General features: G+C 41.6%; 1 protein-coding gene across 1 annotated transcript in view; it reads left to right on the top strand.

Annotated features, from left to right (window-relative positions):
* The window catches only part of LOC126191464 (myosin-VIIa-like), a 389,317-nt gene that overhangs the window by 109,559 nt on the left and 259,797 nt on the right, over positions 1-19,961 (top strand). The window contains exons 12-13 of the mRNA XM_049932341.1: positions 15,714-15,958; positions 19,573-19,728. Coding sequence (XP_049788298.1) covers positions 15,714-15,958; positions 19,573-19,728 — 401 coding nt within the window. The remainder of the gene's footprint in view (positions 1-15,713; positions 15,959-19,572; positions 19,729-19,961) is intronic.

Below are 19,961 nucleotides of genomic sequence, written 5' to 3'. Positions count from 1 at the left end.
AACTTCTCTCCATGTTATTAGGTTTTCCAGTGTCTCTATTTTGATAGACTCCTTAATTATGCTATCCCAAAAACTTTGCACCTTGATACTGGTCTCATCATATTTCATTTCATGATTACATTTGAAGCAGTGCTCAGCAACAGCTAATTTGCTTAGTTGCCTTCATTGGATAAGTCACTGATGTTCCTTTTCTCTCTCATTGACTGTTCTAATAGTCTATCACACCTAAGACATGCCAAATTTGCATGAAATGCATGCATATTGAAATAAAGGTGTCATAAAACCTAATAAACAGGGATTAACGTTTCCATTTAAATAAGGCCTGGAGTTCAGTACTCAATTTATGAAGATCTTGTCATCTGAGAGCAAACATGTTATTCCATATACAACACAAATGCCCCTCTTAAGAATGTACCAAGATAAGTTCCTGGGAAATCAGAAAAACATCACCCACTGTACAAGTAGCATTTCAAATAACATCTATTGAAAAGCACTGGTCAACAACAAACTAATGCCCAAGCTGAGGTAGTGTAGCAACACACGCAGACTCAGGCCAGACGGTTTCCCATCACTGATAAATTTTGTGCTGCCAGTACTGAGCTGTGTTTCTTGAATGGAGAATGTCACCATTGATTCTAGTATGATCTCAGCGTTAAAACTGTCCAATGGAGACACCAAGTCACTTCCATCTTTAGCTGAAGAGTACAGATGACACCTATTAGCTTTGTGTCATTTACACTACAGCAGGTGGTGACAGTATTAATATTTCTGAAGTCTAATGGTGATGGCAGTAGAAACTGAAGGAGCCATGTCAGTGTGAGCAATAGGAGATATTGCATTGGTGTTGGTTGGGCCACCAAGAAACTAGCTGTCAGTGCAGTAGTACCATAGGTGGTTGCAGTGGTGATGGCAGAGTCAGCAATGTTACCAATGGATACAGTGGTTGGGACCACTCCAGGTGTGACAGATGCAGTAGAGGCAGAGGTGGCAATGATTTTATTTATTTATTTAGCGTATGGCTCATAACATCACAGTAAAAATTACAGAAACAACACGATTTAAAAAAAAAATCACATACGTATAAACAGAGCAATAAATAACAGTTTGTATATAAGGACACCGCCAATTGTAAATTTACACTCACAGAAGAGCAATCACAAGCAGACGTCCAGCTTAAATAGTAAATAGTCGATTGCCTCTTGGGTCGCCATTAGGAAATCCTGTGGGTCACCCTCGTATGCCCTTAGTGGGCATTCCTGCACGATGTGTTTGACCGTCTGTCTCTCAGCACCACAGTCGCAAGCGGCCGAAGGAAGTTTACCCCATCTGTGTAAGGAGTCGGCACATCTCCCACAGTTGGTTTGTTGTGGCTGTTTAAAATTGCATATGGGATTTGGTTTGATTCAAGAACTGTGTCTTTCATGTGTGATGGTGTTACCAACTGAGCTATTCTGACCTGTTTCATGATGTGCCCTCACAATGATAATTCTTCCAGTACTTATCTCCTACTTTACAAACTGAAGATGCGAGAGAATTTTACATGGTGGCAATGATGGTTGTAATGGAAAGAGTAGTAGCTGTGGCAGTGGCTATGTATATTGTGTGACCAGTCACAAAGCTTGGATAAAATCTTAAACATGTTACTGCCCTTGCCTATGTACTCTAGACTAGTACCAGCTCTGCATCTGTGGGCATCTCTTCCATGCCAGAATGAACCTTTATTCTGCAATGGAGTGTGTCTTTTTGAAACTTTGTGGCTGTTTAAAATTGTATATGGTATTTGGTTTGATTCAAGAACTGTGTCTTTCATGTGTGATGGTGTTACCAACTGAGCTATTCTGACCTGTTCATGATGTGCCCTCACAATGATAATTCTTCCAGTACTTATCTCCTACTTTACAAACTGAAGATGCGAAGACAAGTTGTGAGTTGTACTTGGATAGCTCACCAGGTAAGAGCATATTCTGCAAAAGGGAAGGTTCTTGTATTGAGCCTTCCTCTAGCACATTGTTATAAACCGACAGGAAGTTTCAGTTCACCTGTGACCATCCACATAAGTTGCTTACAGGTCATGATCTCCAGTTCAGCTTTGCTATTGACTTTGGGTGGAATGGTGTCACCATAAAGTGTTGTTTGGCTTTTCAATCATAATAGAACCATTTGAATAACAGTAATAAGACTTGACACCACTGTCACAGTTGTTTGCCATTGGCTTCTATATCCAAGAACTTGGTTAGTGCCCTGAGGATTGCCTCAGTGTTGGTGGACAACATATTTACAAATTATAGGCAGTTGGGAAGAATGTACACCCCTGAAATCACATTTATGTAAAGGATTGGCTTTTGGAGACCATGCACACACCATCCCATAGTTTAAGGGCTGTTGACCAGGGGGCAAAACTCTGTGGAGGTAAGGACTGGTTTTCTGTATGCGTTTACCACATCATGGATCATGTGTTCCATGTCCCTATTGATCTATAACCAACATACGTGTTGCTAAACAAGATCCTTCATGAAGCTCATCTCCCACTGGCCCAGGTGCAGGCATTCCAAAATTGTACTTTGTAGATATTGTAGATTGATCTCACAGTACACTTTTTAATTTGGTGCTCAGCATGATGATGTCAACTATTAGTAAAAGGTGGTGAAGTACCATGAATAATGTCTTACATCTCATGCAATGAGATGTTTGCATTCTGTAACATACCCAGAATGAGTGCAGAGTACCACAGTGCATGATGCCATGATAAACACCAAGTGTTGTTGTAACCAGTAAGCAAAGAGTGTGAAAGATATTTCACAGACAATTACAGAATTACCTGAGTGTGACAGTACAAAAAAGTCGCAAATGAAATGCAATGAGCATAAGCCTAGTCAACAAGAATTTGGGCTGAAGCTAGCATGTGAGTAAGATTAGAGTCCACATAGTTGCATCAGGAAACCTATGGAACCAAAGGCACTGCCCAGTTTGTGTGACACTCCCACCACTTACAGCTGAGTTGTGGATCACTTTGACTCTCAACTGCGAACAACTCCTTATCCAACTTACAAGAGTGTGGTGAGGATACAAAATCCCTCACCCTCTTTATGAGGCATGTAGGGCAGAAAATGCCTCAACCTCTGCCACGGTCATGGAGTCAATGGATAAATGGCAACAGAGATCTCCATCAGCAGTTCTGCCTAAGAGCACTTTGCTTGGACACTGGGACATCAGGGGCAATGCTGGGGGCAGTGACAGGCTGATTTTCCACCAGAGACTAATGGTAGAGAATCGATGAGTAGGGTTGATACTGTCTGCAGGTTGAGTCATAGATGAAGGGAGATGCTCTAGTTCCATCAGATACTCACTTGGCAAGCAAGTCTTCTGGAAACGGTGCAATTGTGATGTGAGCTAAACTTGGGTGGCTGGGGGTGTCACTGGGTGTTGGGAATGGGGGTTCAGTAGTCCCTCTCACCTGTGCTAAGGCCCCCTGTGTGCCATAGCTTGCGGTACTCAGTTTGACATAGGTGTAATTCGTTCACAAGGTGTGTCAGATGCTGCTGACTCACTGTCACAATATAAAGTTGTTGTGCTTTATTTCCCATCACAGTTCCTTGAAGCCAGCTGGATGGCTGCAGAAACATATGAGCCCAGATGGCTGATACCATGGGACAGACTGCATAAGGCACTGGATGTGACAGCTCAAACATACCACCTTGCTGATGACTGTGTAGTGCCTCTGCCAGACTTCATCTACATCTGCATCTACATACATACTCCGCAATCCACCATACGGTGCGTGGCGGAGGGTACCTCGTACCACAACTAGTATCTTCTCTCCCTGTTCCACTCCCAAACAGAACGAGGGAAAAATGACTGCCTATATGCCTCTGTATGAGCCCTAATCTCTCTTATCTTATCTTTGTGGTCTTTCCGTGAAATATAAGTTGGCGGCAGTAAAATTATACCGCAGTCGGCCTCAAATGCTGGTTCTCTAAATTTCCTCCGTAGAGATTCACGAAAAGAACACCTCCTTTCCTCTAGAGACTCCCGCCCTAGTTCCTGAAGCATTTCTGTAACACTCGCATGATGTTCAAACCTACCAGTAACAAATCTAGCAGTCCGCCTCTGAATTGTTTCTACGTCCTCCATCAATCCGACCTGATAGGGATCCTAAACATTCTGTGAATTTACCACCAAGGCATGAGCTGGCATTCCACACTTTTGTATTAGGCCACAAAGGAATCTGTTGCCCACTGTAAGATACTAGTTGGTGCTAGTTTGCTTGGGGGGACGGGGGGGGGGGCATCTTAGCTAGTGATAAGTATCTAGATTGACTAGATTGGCTGAGGCCTCTGTGGCTAATTGAAACTTTGTGCAAGAGTCAGCTACCTCCAAGTCTACCATAATATGATGCAGCTGTAAGCCTGATGACATGTTTATGGACATAACTGTGAACACTAGAACATTGTCCCACGGCTCTGCTCTCTGCCATTTTCTGCAGGCAGCCTCTAAATCTCCTAGTGTTTGGCAGGCTCGACAAGTTGCAAAGTAAAAGGGAAATTGTCTCCTCTCATGTAGTGACCAACAATATGGACAAGACTGCCATGCCTGCAATCATGAGTCGAGTACAGGAAGGAGGATGTATGCACCCGCTGGGAACTCATTGGGAAATACATGCTACCGTGACCAAGAGTGGTCCGCTGTGGCCTCCACCTGTAGCTGGTCAGTGTCGAGATGACAGAACAATGCCTATGTTGTTACACTCAGTTGAGCAACTCAATAACATGCTCACTAAAGCTTGAAAACCCCCAATGGGGAGCTGTTCCCCTGATGTGACTCATCAATTTTGACCACCTGTCAATAGCTCAAAAACACATAAACACATTCTGTGCTGAAGCAATCCACTCCTATGATTTTACAATTTGTGCTGCGTCATCTAATGTTGGACCGAAATGTGCATTAGTCTGAACTGTTCTGTCTCATGCCAGCCACGCCACATCACAGATGAGAGGGTCTGCATAGAATGTGCTACATTTTTTACACTCAAAGTGACATCTACATCCTAGCCCCTGCAAGTCAGCTGCTACCTATGCCACATAGGACTGTCTGGAATTCTTCTTGGTGTTAATTAAATCACATGTGGGCAGCATCTGCTGACTGTAGTACTGTGTTAGTAATTGACATAACTATGCAAATTCTACTTTTGCAGCTTCTGTAAGGTGTCCTCTGCAGATGGGATGAAACACTGGGTTTCACCAAGAAATTAATTCAACCTCAGCATAATACCCCAGAATAGTTTTTTAAGAACAACATTTCTGACCATAGAAGTTTCAACTGGTTGTGGTTTGATCCAAATAAACCTTGTTAAACCTTGCTTGTGGCTGGTTGCTGTTTCAGTTATAAACCTCACTGATTACAGTTCTGACTTACTTTCCAGCACATTGTTACCCAAATGATGTCCACAATATATGTGAGATGTAACCTGTAGCAGAGGTGTTGTAAGTATGCAGATGGCTTTCATAAGAATTTACTGCCAAATGTTCATAAGAAAGTCCTCATCAGCTGTGCCAGTGTCAGCCCAAAATAATATTTATTCAAATGCCCTGGTCAGCAACATGCTAGTCATAGCTCATGTGTATAAGAGTTGCTCATAATTCATATGGACAGTGGCTGAATTAGTTCAGTATTTCCTCACATACCTAGGTCAGAGCATTGGAGCATTGGAGATTGTAAAGTTTTCTTGAAACTGCTGTTTAGTTCCATTGCCAAGGTGTGCAATGAACAATGATTGAAATTTGCAAGTAAGAATAACAACTGTTTATTGAACTAAGAAACAGAACTGAAAATACAGTTTCGGCATATGAAAGTCTTCACTACTTAATTATGAACAGGAAAGTCAGTTCTTGATGTACCATGGAATGTGCCTACAATGACAAATTCCATAATGTCATAGTAGGAGGTGGAGGAGAAGGGTACCAAAGAACATTGGTCATAGGGTCCAGCGAGGTGACATCAGGTATCAGCATCTGTTGAGAGTGTGGCACGCACTCGATCAGTGGAAGCTGCCATGAGGTAGTCCAGCGAAGCATCACACCTGGGAGTTGCTCATGCAAGTTCAGCATAGCATTGATGACAGGTCCATAGGGCAGTGGCAAAAGCAACTCTGATCACTGGGCTGCAGATGCGATCAGTGTGAAGCTCATAGTATGCGTAGTTGGGCAGCAGCCTAAATACCCTTCAGCAGAGGCACTGAGTAAGGTTATGGCATAAGCAGCCTGAGTTGTGCAAAGCTAGGAGGTAAACATTTATGTCAATGTGAGCTGTTGATGTGCAATCTCATGGAGAGATGGCAGCCTGCAATACACATATATTGTACTTAGCTGTATAACCCAGGCAGATACAATACACTGGATGAGTTAAAAGGAAATTAACCTCCGGACATGAAACTTTAACAGTCTTCATATTTGGAGAGATGAATGCAAACAATTTACATGATTTCCAGGGAGGCAAGCATTCATTGATTGTATCCTGTCTTTTGGACAACAGAATAAACAGTTCAGTAGGTCATATGATAACACTATAAGAGAACATAATGTCAGCAGGTGTTACTCGTATAAATGATTACATACACATCTCCAGTCATCTAGGTCAGGTTTTACTAAACATGTGCAGAATTGAGTTTAAACCATGAAAAGCACATAAGCCTATGTGAGTATTATCTGAGAATAACATACCATACTAACACAGAGTTCAGGACAATAATATAGCAAATGTGGACTGATGGATTTAAAAATGCATCAAAAGTGTCTTTAGAAGTTTAGCTGAAAATATAATCATCTGTATGAATGTGAAATTGCAGTGCCCTGTTGTGAAGAAGAAAGGTACAATGTTGCTTCAGACATGCATGCATGTCCAAAGGGACAGGCACTTTGGTGACTACAGCTGCTATGAAAGACATGAAATGTATTCACAGTTGCAAATATGAACCATCTGCAGCTGTATTATGGAGTGATGACAATGAAGATTTGTGCTTGAATCGGACCTGATCCAGTATTTCCTTCTTTGTAGTTAGAGGTGGCTCATATTCACAAGTGCAAATACATTTCATGTCTTTCACAGCAGCTCTAATTAATGGGATGACAATGTAATTAATGGATGACAATGTATGGCAGTTTGGGTCTGGTCTTGCTTTGTACGTGAATAGCCAAAGTGGTTAAGGTGACCGCTCACGTAAATTGGGGAATCCAGATTTGAGAAACAGTCCGGCACAAATTTTCATTGTTGTAATTCTACTATACAGCTGGAGGTGGTTCATATTTGCAACTCCAAATACATTTCATAATCAGCTTGGTCCCATTAACAAAAGTAAATATCAGCAATGTGAATCTAAATGATTTTGTAGTATTAGGTTCAAAATGGTTCAAATGGCTCTGAGCACTATGCGACTCAACTTCTGAGGTCATCAGTCGCCTAGAACTTAGAACTAACTAAACCTAACTAACCTAAGGACGTCACACACATCCATGCCCGAGGCAGGATTCGAACCTGCGACCGTAGCGGTCACACGGTGCCAGACTGAAGCGCCTTTAACCGCACGGCCACACCGGCCGGCTGTAATACTAGGTGATGAAATGAATAATCTGAAAGGTAGAATGAAAACACTGAGCTTGCATAGATTAAGGAACTCAAACTAAGAAGAGAGAAACCCACAAACAGAGCAAATAGCAATTTCAAAAGAAGGTCGGGAGATTATTAACAGAAAATATTATTCAATGGCTATAGCCGGCCAGAGTGGCGGAGTGGTTCTGGGCGCTGCAGTCTGGAACCATGTGACCGCTATGGTCACAGGTTCGAATCCTGCCTTGGGCATGGATGTGTGTGATGTCCTTAGGTTAGTTAGGTTTAAGTAGTTCTGAGTGCTAGGGGACTGATGACCACAGATGTTGTGGTGTCACCGCCAGACACCACACTTGCTAGGTGGTAGCTTTAAATCGGCCGCGGTCCATTATTACATGTCGGACCCGCGTGTCGCCACTGTCAGTACTTGCAGGCCTAGCGCCGCCACATGGCAGGTCTAGAAAGACGGACTAGCACTCGCCCCAGTTGTACGAAGACTTTGCTAGCTACTACACTGACAAAGCCTTTCTCTCATTTGCCGAGAGACAGTTAGAATAGCCTTCAGCTAAGTCCATGACTACGACCTAGCAAAGCGCCATTAACCGTATCTGAAGATAGTCTAATTTGTATAGTCAAGAGCGATGTACCACAAGGATGCATTAAAGTTAAGTATCTGAGGAACTGCATATTTTTCTCTATAGCATTCACCAAGTATCCTGTTCCAGAACTCACGCCAGCTGGCGTGTGTGTACGCGTGCCTTTCGGCTACTTCCGAGTGGCGTGGCTGTCTTGCTACGCCACAACAGATGTTAAGTCCCATAGTGCTCAGAGCCATTTGAACCATTGGCTACATAGATCAGACTATTTGACAGACTTTTGCTGATTTTTGTTTAATGGCTGGGAGTGGGTAGCTACTGTGGTGGGTATTGGAACTGAATTGTTAGTGTCAGGAAGCTGATGGTACTCCACAGTGGGTGGGGTACCAATGGAACAGTGACAGATACCTGGTATTCATCTGAAATATTAATATGAAAATACCAGTCTTAGTACAGTCATTTATTACTCAATAAACTACAGCAGTCTTGATACTGCTTGGAGAAGTCAGGATCCCCAGGATGCAAGTTGTAGGTGGCCCGTGAAGAGTCGTTACCACCAGCAACACCTTGGAGCTTGTAAAATGGTGATGACAGTGAGCCTGCATGGATGCAGAACCAACATTCAGTAGCATACAGTTTGCCCACACTGCAGACTAAAGGCCACCCAACTGCAGCAGACACAATGTGATGAGGCATGCCAAATCATACTGGGGTACCAGCATAGATGGGACAGCCTATCAGTGTCTGCACACATGAGCAAGGAGTTTGCCCACATAAGCGATGACAGTTAAGTGGCTGCTCAGCCCTGGGCTCAAACAATTGACTCCCAGGATAGGAGGCTGGCAGCAGCTGGAGCAGACCCCAAATGGCCTGCTGATTGGAGGATGCATCAGACAGTCCACAGCATCAGACTTGGCACAAGCAGTAGGGCTGCAGTTAGCAGCAGCAGAGTCTGCAGGTGGCGACATGTTGATCCATGTAGACATGTAGACCATCGTAGGTGCCTCCTTGGGACTAATGGCTGATTGTCTGCGATAACTTTGACTAAAAATGACAAGTATTTATGTAGCCATAAACTACTACTTTTCAGCACTTTGTGAAGTATTCAGTAAACATTTTTGACTATATAAAGCAACTTTCCAACCTGTACACTGCTTTGAAACCATATTATGGTCTGACTGAATATTTTATGCAACTTTTTTCAGATAATATTTTATCATCACCAAAAAGCAGAAGCATTGAGCACCTTTTTGCTCAAGAGCCAATCCTGACATCGTAGCTTGGCACCTTGGACTGCATATACACACGTCAAAAAAAATTTTGCATCACCTTGGTTCTGAGAGTTCCAGAACCTGTACAGAAAAGTGGAATAGAGATCCACATAAACATCATTTCCGCCCTTTTCATTGCTCATGGAAACCACACATTGCATGCTGTACCACCATACAGCGAGATCTTCAGAGGTGGTGGTCCAGATTGCTGTATACACTGATACCTTTAATACCTAGTAGCATGACCTCTTGCATTGATGCATGGCTGTATTCATCGTGGCATACTATCCAAAAGTCCATCAAGGCACTGTTGGTCCAGATTGTCCCATTCCTCAATGGAAATTTGGCATAGATCCCTCAGAGTAGCTGATGGGTCACGTCATTTATAAACAGCCCTTATCAATCTATCCTAGGCATGTTCGATAGGGTTCATGTCTGGAGAACATGTTGGCCACTATAGTCAAGTGATGTCATTACCCTGAAGGAAGCCAGTCACAAGATGTGTACAATGGGGGTGCAAATTGTCATCCATGAAGACGAATGCCTCACCAGTATGCTGCCAATATGGTTGCACTATTGGTCGGAGGATGGCATTCACGTATTGCACTGCCATTACAGTGCCTTCCATGACCAGCAGCAGCATGTGTCAGCCCCACATAATGCCACCACAAAACAGTAGAGAACCTCTATCTTGCTGCACTTGCTGGACAGTATGTCTAAGGTATTCAGCCTGACCAGGTTGCCTCCAAACATGTCTGCGACGATCGTCTGGTTGAAGGCATATGCGACGCTCATTGGTGAAGAGAACATGATGCCAATCCTGAGCAGACCATTCGGCATGTTGTTGGGCCCATCTGTACCATGCGGCATAGTGTTGTGGTTGCAAAGGTGGATGTCGCCATGGATATCGGGAGTGAAGTTGCGCATCATGCAGCGTATTGTGCACAGTTTGAATCGTAACACGACATCTGGTGTCTGCACTGAAAGTGTTATTCAACATGGTGGTGTTGCTGTCAGCATTCCTCTGAGCATTAATCTGTAGGTAGCGGTCATCCACTGCAGTAGTAGTCCTTGGGCGGCCTGAGCGAGACATGTTATCGACAGTTCCTGTCTCTCTGTATATTGTGCATGTCCCAACAACATCGCTGGTTCACTCTGAGACACCTTGACACTTCCCTAGTTGAGAGTCCTTCCTGGCACAAAGTAACAATGTGGATGCAATCAAACCATGGTGTTGACCATCTAGGCATGGTTGAACTAAATGCAACATGAGTCTTTTACCTCTTTTCTGGTGGAATGACTCGAACTGATTGGCTGTCGGACCCCTCCGTCTAATATGTGCTGCTCATGCATGATTGTTTACATCTTTGGGCTGGTTTAGTGACGTCTCTAAACAGTCAAAAGGACTGTGTCTGTGATACAATATCCACATTCAATGTCTATATTCTGGAGTTCTGGGAACTGGAATGATGCAAAACTTTTTTTGAGGTATGTATTATTATTTGATGACCTACATAAATTTGTATGTTATGAGCTCCCAGTAGACTAACTAGCTATAGTAAGGGCATGATAAGTGCCGCACACAGGTACTGATCATTAAAAGTTTGCATCATTTGTCTTCTGTCATCTGTTATCTCTTTCAGTTTGCTGCCACCCTTAGTGGCCCCAAAGTTATGACACTGTAATTGTCCAATGAAGTGTTGTTTTTCTCTATGAAAGGATGATTATTTGATTAATAACAGTGATTGTGCTTATTTAAACGCATTATGCAATATGATTTAAATGCATTATATTCTTGCAGAATGTAAATACTTTGGGATTAAAGGAGAGCACTTACTGAAAAGCAGAAGCATTGGGTCGTTGACAGGCACTTTCAAAAGAAAGAAGATGAGACATGATCACAAATGTTTACTGACATTTTTAATGTCATGTTTCTTCTACTCATTGAGTTGGATTACAACAGCCATAATTTAATTTCATGTTCATTGGTACAAATACGTACCACATTTGAAGATGACCATCTCTTAAGTGCATGTTCACAAATCAGTGTTGCTTCTGTTTCAAAATTTATGACATAGCAGCTTATGGGTACAAGTTGCTCACAACTGTGTGTTGTCAGTACTGGAAGAAAAACAAGAAAACATTCCCCCTCTCTCATCAACTAACCCCAAAGTGGCTGCACTTCTTATCCATCAGCCCCTGAGGTAAGCAACCAACTTTACTTAACTCATGGCTGAATTCGCCACCGTTGGTTAAAACTAAGCACATCTTACAGTCTTTGAATTTTTATTTGATTCTGAGCAGAAAAATTACACTCTTAAAAAGCTCATAACATTAACATGGCTGAGAACCACACAAATACTTTATTCGATCCAAATGCGGCCTATAGGCTACAGTTTCATACCCAGTGAGTTAGAGTAAAAAAAGTACACACACACAAACACACACACACACACACACACACACACACACACACACATGTACGCACGCGCTTGCACTTATGCCCTATATGGTGCTAGTTGGACCAACGCAGTATTTTGACAGGTGGAATGGTTGTGGTGGGGTAGTGGGGATAGTGTTGAGTAGGGTTGGTAGAGGGAGAGGGAGGCAGGAGGCAGGGAGAGACACTGGAGGTGAGTGGCTAGTAGGTAAGAGGGAGGCAGCCAGTTTGCTGACTAGGAATGCTGGAGAGAAGGGTGGCAGGTACATGGGCTCAGCACATAATGCACAATTATAGATACCAGTGGGGAGCAGTGCATGCTGATGGTGGCATGGGGATGTGATTTAGGGTGGGTTGACAGGGCAGAAGAAGGGGAAACTGCTGACTGGAGGGTGTGAGGACAGGGCTGTGACACCCCATACAGGTCCCTTCACAATCTCATTAAACCCTGTAGCCATCAACAGCACTGTCATTTCAACAACTGCCATCCCTACGACACCAAAAAATCGCTGCCATACAGGCTAACCTCTTGTGCATGATGTGTCTATTGTGACAAGAAATCCCTTGCCCAATATGCTGAAGGCCTCATGAAGATCTTCATAGGCAGGTAATACACATTGCCCCCCCCCCCCCTCCCCCATCCAAACCTCGTCCACAAACAGATTTCCTGTGCCACTTTCTCACACATCCCCAATCCTCCTACCACCCCCAAGAATCAGGTACGAAGGAGCACTCTCCTTGTCACCCAGTATCATGCTGGCCTGGAACAAGTGAAGCAAATTCACTGCCAAGGCTCATCCTGCCATGAAATGAGGCACATCCTACCCCAAGATCATTCCCAATCCTTCCCAAAAAAAACCTTTTCTAACCTGTGTGTTCTTCTGCTGCCACTTTTTGAACAGATTTTTTTACCAACCTAAGTACATTATATTGTCAAAAATTGATTATTTTCATTGTTATAAAGTGGTATTCCATCACCCACCCTACCTACACAACGTGCTAGTCCATCCATATGCCACAGGGACCAAGGTGCAAGAGCTGCCCTATCCACCCACCCAGAACCTCATATTCCAGTCCTGTCACAGGGTTATCCTACTCCATCAGAGGTTGGGCCACCTGTGAAAGCAGCAATGTCATATACCAACTCTACTGCAAACAGTGCACAGATTTTTATGTTGGTATGACTACCAACCAGTTATCAACCAGAATGAATGGCCACTGTTGCCAAGAATAAAGTTGACCACATAGTGGCCTAATATGCATCTGAGCATAACATTATCAATTTCAATGCCTGCTTTACAAACTAGGACATCTGGATCTTTGCTTCCACCACCAGCTTCTCTGAACTACAGAAATGGGATGTAGCCTTACAACACATTCTCTGCTCCAGTAATTGTCCTGACCTCAATTAAGGTAACCCACTGTCCTTGTAAACTTCACCTGACAGTTTCCCCTTCCTCTATCCTGACACTCCCTCCCAGTTCACATTCCCACACCTCCTTCAGCGTGCTCTGCTCCCCACCGTTTGTGACAACTGTGCTTCACATGCCTAGCCCATGCAACAGCCACCCCTCCCTCCCACATTTCTAGTTGGCAAGCTGGCTGTCTCCCTCCGAGCCACTAGCCAATGCTTCTGCTTTTCAGTAAGTGCTCTCCTTTAATCCCAAAGTATTTACATTCTGCAAGAACTTTCCTACAACATTTATTATATATAAGTACATCATCTGCATAATGTTAGGGCTTTGATATTCAACACAAACAATAAGGATGCCAAAACATTAGCACAGGATTTGCCTGACTTTACTTCTGCATCTGTTAGTGGCTGTCCATTGAAGATAACATGATGCATTCTCTCTACTGAGAAATTTTCATTCCAGTTATAAATTTCATTTGTATCTCTATATAACTGCACTTTTGTTAGTGTTTTTTGGGTGTAAAAAATATACTGATCCACCTGATTGCCTTGACCCATCATTTTCAGGATATGTCATAAATGTCTGGATTGGGTTTTGCATGACTATACTCCCCGCTTATTGCTGTCGAGGAGGTCATTCTGTTTGATATCATATTAAGTTTGAACTCAGATACCTTTCTTGTAGATGCGTCTCATCTGTGCTTTCTTCCAACCACGGGGCACAATTTTTTATTTGAGGGATCTGTGGTACACTATGAGAGCCAAGTCATCTGCAAATTCTGTACAGTATCTGACAGGAATCCCATTGGACACTGGAGTCTTGTTTAATTTTTGCAATTTAAGCTGTTTTGTGACACCAGTGTACTCTAATTTTCTCATGTACTTCTTTCTTGTTATTTTGGTGCTGTTGTATATCACTCACAATATCAGTATATTTTCTATTGTTAGCAATATTTGTGCATTATGGTAAGTTTATTTGTTCAGCTGTCCTGTAATATACTTTATTACACTGAAGAGCCAAAGAAATTGGTCCACCTGCCTAATATCATGTAGGGCTGCCATGAGCATGCAGAAGTGCCGCAACATGATGTGGCATGGACTTGCACTGAAATAGTGCTGGAGGGAATTGACACCATGAATCTTGCAGGGCTGTCCATAAATCTGTAAGAGTATGAGGGGTGGAGATCTCTTCCGAACAGTACATTGCAAGGCATCCCAGATTTGCTCAATAGTGTTCATGTCTGGGGAGTTTTGTGGCCAGCGAAAGTATTTAAACTCAGAAGAGTGCTCCTGGAGCCACTCTGTAGCAATTCTGGATGTGTGGGGTGTCGCATTGTCCTGCTAGAATTGCCCAGGTCTGTCGGATGGACAATGGATATGAATGGATGCAGGTAATCAGACAGGATGCTTATGTGCGTGTCACCTGTCAGAGTCATATCTAGATGTACCAGGAATCCCATATCACTCCAACTGCACATTCCCTACACCATTACAGAGCCTCCACCAGCTTGAAAAGTCCCCTTGCTGACATGCAGGGTCCATGGATTCATGAGGTTGTCTCCATACCCGTACACGTCCATCTGCTTGATACAATTTGAAGTGAGACTCGTCTGACCAGGCAACATGTTTCCAGTCATCAACAGTCCATTGTCAGTGTTGACAGGCCCAGGTGGGCGTAAAGCTTTGTGTCATGCAGTCATCAAGGAGACACAAGTGGGCCTTTGGCTCCGAAAACCCATATCGGTGATGTTTCATTAAATGGTTGGCATGCTGACACTTGTTGATGGCTTAGCTTTGAAATCTGCAGCGATTTCCAGAATGGTTCCACTTTTGTCATGTGAATGATTCTCTTCAGTTGTCTTTTCTCCCATTCTTGCAGTGATGTCAGAGATTTGATGTTTTACCAGATCCCTGGTAGTCACTGTGCACTCGCGAAATGGTTGTTTGGAAAAATCCCCACTTCATCGCTACCTCAGAGATGCTGTGTCACATCGCTTGTGTGCCAACTAGTAATATACATTCAGACTCAATTAAATTTTGATAACCTGCCATTATAGCAGCATAACCGATGTAACAACTGCGCCAGACACTTGTTGTCTTATATAGGCGTTGCCAACACAGCACTGTATTCTACCCGTTTACATATCTCTGAATTTGAATACACGTGCCTATACCAGTTTCTTTGGCTCTTCTGTGTATGTTTGAACTTATATTTAATATTATAATAAGTAAGCATTTGATCCTTTATTATTGAAAGCACTACATTTTGTTTGAACTGTGTATACTTAAATTGTAAATAGTGGTTAATATGTTAAAAAAAGAAAAGAAAAAATTCTGTTCACAGCATGTAGCTTACACAGTTCTTATACTGATATGGCATTTATTATTTTTAGGTTTTCTTGAGAAGAATCGTGATACATTCAGTGCTGATCTTAAACAAGTTGTGTATATTTCTAGTAACAAATTCCTGAAAACATTGTTTGCTGGAGACTTCAACCTTCCAGATGACACTAGGAAAAGGAATCTTACATTATCAGTGCAGTTCAGAAAATCACTGGAAGCTTTAATGCACACTTTGAGTTGTTGTCATCCATGGTTTGTCCGCTGCATGAAACCAAATGAATTCAAGAAGCCAAAGGTATTTGGATGTAACGTGATAGTCATTGTTCTTCATGTTTAACTTGTAGCTCTGAATCAGCTTCTGGAATAGAAGTGTTGTTGTAGATGACTGGTAGACTGCAGCAAACTAATCATGACAATTTCAAGCTATCTTTATATACCACTGCCATTCCTTCAGATCAGATAGCTAATAAGATCATTACTGAGTGAGGTAGCAGGGTGGTTAGCATAGTGGACTCACATCAGGAGGAAGTCGGATCAAATCCCCATGTGGCCATCCTGACTCAGGTTTTCTGTGATTTGCCTAGATAACTTAAGGTGAATACTTCCATTGAAAGGGTATGGCCAATTTCCTTCCCCATCCTTCCTTAATCCAAGCTTGTGCTCTGTCTCTAATGACCTCAATGTTGTCAGGACATTAAACACAAATGTTTCTTATTATAAGGTCATTTTCTAGCAAGCTATTTCATTCACACAAATTCACATTGTATTAGTCACAGCCTTTGATATAAACAACTAATGTCTTGTTCTGGAAGAAACTGTTTCAATGGAAATGTGTACTATGCAGAAAAGTATCTATATTACTAAATGGTATGTGGTTCATCACTCATTGTGCACTGTCTGAGTTGCAGGGCAGGCTGCCTATGTAACAGCTTCAAAATTTGATTTTCAGCATTTCATATAATTATTGATCTAGTTTAAAAACTTTTAAGTGGTGTTATAATCTACTCATTAAGAGGTATAATCATATGTTAAAGGTTTAACACTGTAAGTGGAATTAGTTAGGAACTTGAGGCAGCAGAACTTACAATGTGCAAATATGTAGACTATACTGAGCCAGTATTTGAGAATGAGAACACTTAGTGAGCTACAATAAACTTTATGTATAATTGCAAACATTTATGAAACTTTTTCTTGCTAACACCCACCACAAAATTATGAAAGGGAAAAAGTTTTCCCCTTGCTACACTTTCATTGATAATGCAATAGAATTGTTACATCAGGCATGGCGTTTTAATTTACTACTGCTTTACTACTGACTCTGTTTCCAACAATTTTTTGCAGGCAGTATGCACTTATACCACTGAATGCATCTGCAAAATTGTGTCATTGTATGACACACAGTTTAGGAGATGTGACCTACTGTAAGAAAGATGAATATTCTAGACTGCAGTGTTTACTGTCATGTGTGAAAAACTATAGTTTGCTTAAAATGGTGTGCAGTAAGACATTTGTTCATAAAATTGGATATACTGTAGTCCAGAATATTCATCTTTCTTACAGTAGGTCACATGTTAATTGTCTTCAGTCATGTTGTGCACAGTATTAATGCTATGTAGACCAATAACTGATTTCAGTTGACTACCATGAAACTAATCAAAACTCAGATGAAAGTCTGCAAAGCAATTGTAAACAGTTTTTTTCCTGAAAGTGTTTGATTAGCAGAAGTTGAACAAAGTGATTCATAGAATTGTTGTTGATTTAAACCTTTACAAAAATCACAGATAATCTAAAGAAAACCTTCACATGAAATTTACATTTTTTCACAATACCATTCCATTATTGTTCACTGTAACCAAAACCATCTGGTGAGCAAGATGTACGAGACAGGCGAAATACCCTCAGACTTCAAGAAGAATATAATAATTCCAATCCCAAAGAAAGCAGGTGTTGACAGATGTGAAAATTACCGAACTATCAGTTTAATAAGTCACAGCTGCAAAATACTAACACGAATTATTTACAGACAAATAGAAAAACTGGTAGAAGCCAACCTTGGTGAAGATCAGTTTGGTTTCCATAGAAATGTTGGAACATGTGAGGCAATACTGACCTTACGACTTATCTTAGAAGAAAGATTAAGGAAAGGCAAACCAATGTTTCTAGCATTTGTAGACGTAGAGAAAGGTTTTGACAATGTTGACTGGAATACTCTCTTTCAAATTCTAAAGGTGGCTGGGGTAAAATACAGGGAGCAAAAGGCTATTTACAATTTGTACAGAAACCAGATGGCAGTTATAAGAGTCGAGGGGCATGAAAGGGAAGCAGTGGTTGGGAAGGGAGTGGGACAGGGTTGTAGCCTCTCCCCGATGTTATTCAATCTGTATATTGAGCAAGCAGTGAAGGAAACAAAAGAAAAATTTGGAGTAGGTATTAAAATCCATGGAGAAGAAATAAAAACTTTGAGGTTCGCCGATGACATTGTAATTCTGTCAGAGGCAGCAAAGGACTTGGAAGAGCAGTTGAATGGAATGGACAGTGTCTTGAAAGGAGGATATAAGATGAACATCAACAAAAGCAAAACAAGGATAATGGAATGTAGTCGAATTAAGTCGGGTGATGCTGAGGGAATTAGATTAGGAAATGAGACACTTAAAGTAGTAAAGGAGTTTTGCTATTTGGGGAGCAAAATAACTGATGATGGTCGAAGTAGAGAGGATATAAAATGTAGACTGGCATTGGCAAGGAAAGCGTTTCTGAAGAAGAGAAATTTGTTAACATTGAGTATAGATTTAAGTGTCAGGAAGTTGTTTCGGAAAGTATTTGTATGGAGTGTAGCCATGTATGGAAGTGAAACATGGACAATAAATAGTTTGGACAAGAAGAGAATAGAAGCTTTCAAAATGTGGTGCTACAGAAGAATGTTGAAGATTAGGTGGGTAGATCATGTAACTAATGAAGAGGTATTGAATAGGATTGGGGAGAAGAGAAGTTTGTGGCACAACTTGACTAGAAGAAGGGATCGGTTGGTAGGACATGTTCTGAGGCATCAAGGGATCACAAATTTAGCATTGGAGGGCAGCATGGAGGGTAAAAATCGTAGAGGGAGACCAAGAGATGAATACACTAGGCAGATTCAGAAGGATGTAGGTTGCAGTAGGTACTGGGAGATGAAGGAGCTTGCACAGGATAGATTAGCATGGAGAGCTGCATCAAACCAGTCTCAGGACTGAAGACCACAACAACAACAACCAAAACCGTTCTGCCAATATCTGAGATGCCGCTATTTTAACAATAACAAGAGACGTAGAATTAGTAGTAATACAACATCATCATGTTAAATGAATAACATTCTGCTCTTGTTATGTCCCCAAATCTAACTGATGAACAGTCAATTTTCCTTTACTGTGGTACTTGCCATCTTTTCCTGTTATATCCTGTCTGCTGATTTTCTATCAGCTCCTAAAGATCTAAGTCATTGTTCTTTGATTTGCTGTATTGTTCCCCACAATCTTAATTACACACGTTTATGTGTTTGGGGCATCAACTTTGGTGCTGAGTTATGCTACTCATTGGAATTAAATTTTAGATTTATCTGGAGAATTATAGCAGATACAGAATTGTTTGATTAAAATTTATCAGAATATGATGTTTCATTAAGTGTGTGAGTCTCATATATTGCATATTAGGCAGACCAGAAACATGTGAAACCTGTGCGGTTGCAATTTCAGTAAACTAACTTCACTTAATAGCAGTAGCATTTTCAATTGAAATACAATTTTTCTACAATGACTGTAACACATAAAACTATCTTGAGCTATGTACTAATGATACATTTGATCTGTATTCTAACACAATTCGATAAATTATTCTTCTCGAGATCATCATCTTATTTTATTTCCTATCTTTCAGTTATTTGACAGAACACTGGTTGTCCGTCAGCTACGATACTCTGGTATGATGGAAACAGCAAGAATAAGACGTGCAGGGTATCCCATAAGACATACATTCAAAGAATTTGTTGAGAGATACAGATTTATTGCTCCAGGAATCCCACCATCAAATAAGGTATTATTCCATTTCTGATTTTATTACTTTATCTTACTTCACTTCTATTTAGAATGATGTGAAATTATTGTGTTTTCTATCGGGATCAGTGTAAGGATTAACATTTTCTTCCTTCCAAGTGTGGCTGCATTTCCCTGTGAGAGCATTTCTCATAATCCATGAAGGGAAAGAATTAGTTAAAATTAAGTTGTCATATACAGCTTTACCATTACTGGTAAGAAATATGCTAACTG

The sequence above is a fragment of the Schistocerca cancellata genome, chromosome 6 (assembly GCF_023864275.1).
Source record: "Schistocerca cancellata isolate TAMUIC-IGC-003103 chromosome 6, iqSchCanc2.1, whole genome shotgun sequence".
Classification (NCBI taxonomy): domain Eukaryota; kingdom Metazoa; phylum Arthropoda; class Insecta; order Orthoptera; family Acrididae; genus Schistocerca; species Schistocerca cancellata.
Note: the sequence above shows the minus strand (reverse complement) of the source record. Positions and strands in the feature narration are given on the sequence as shown.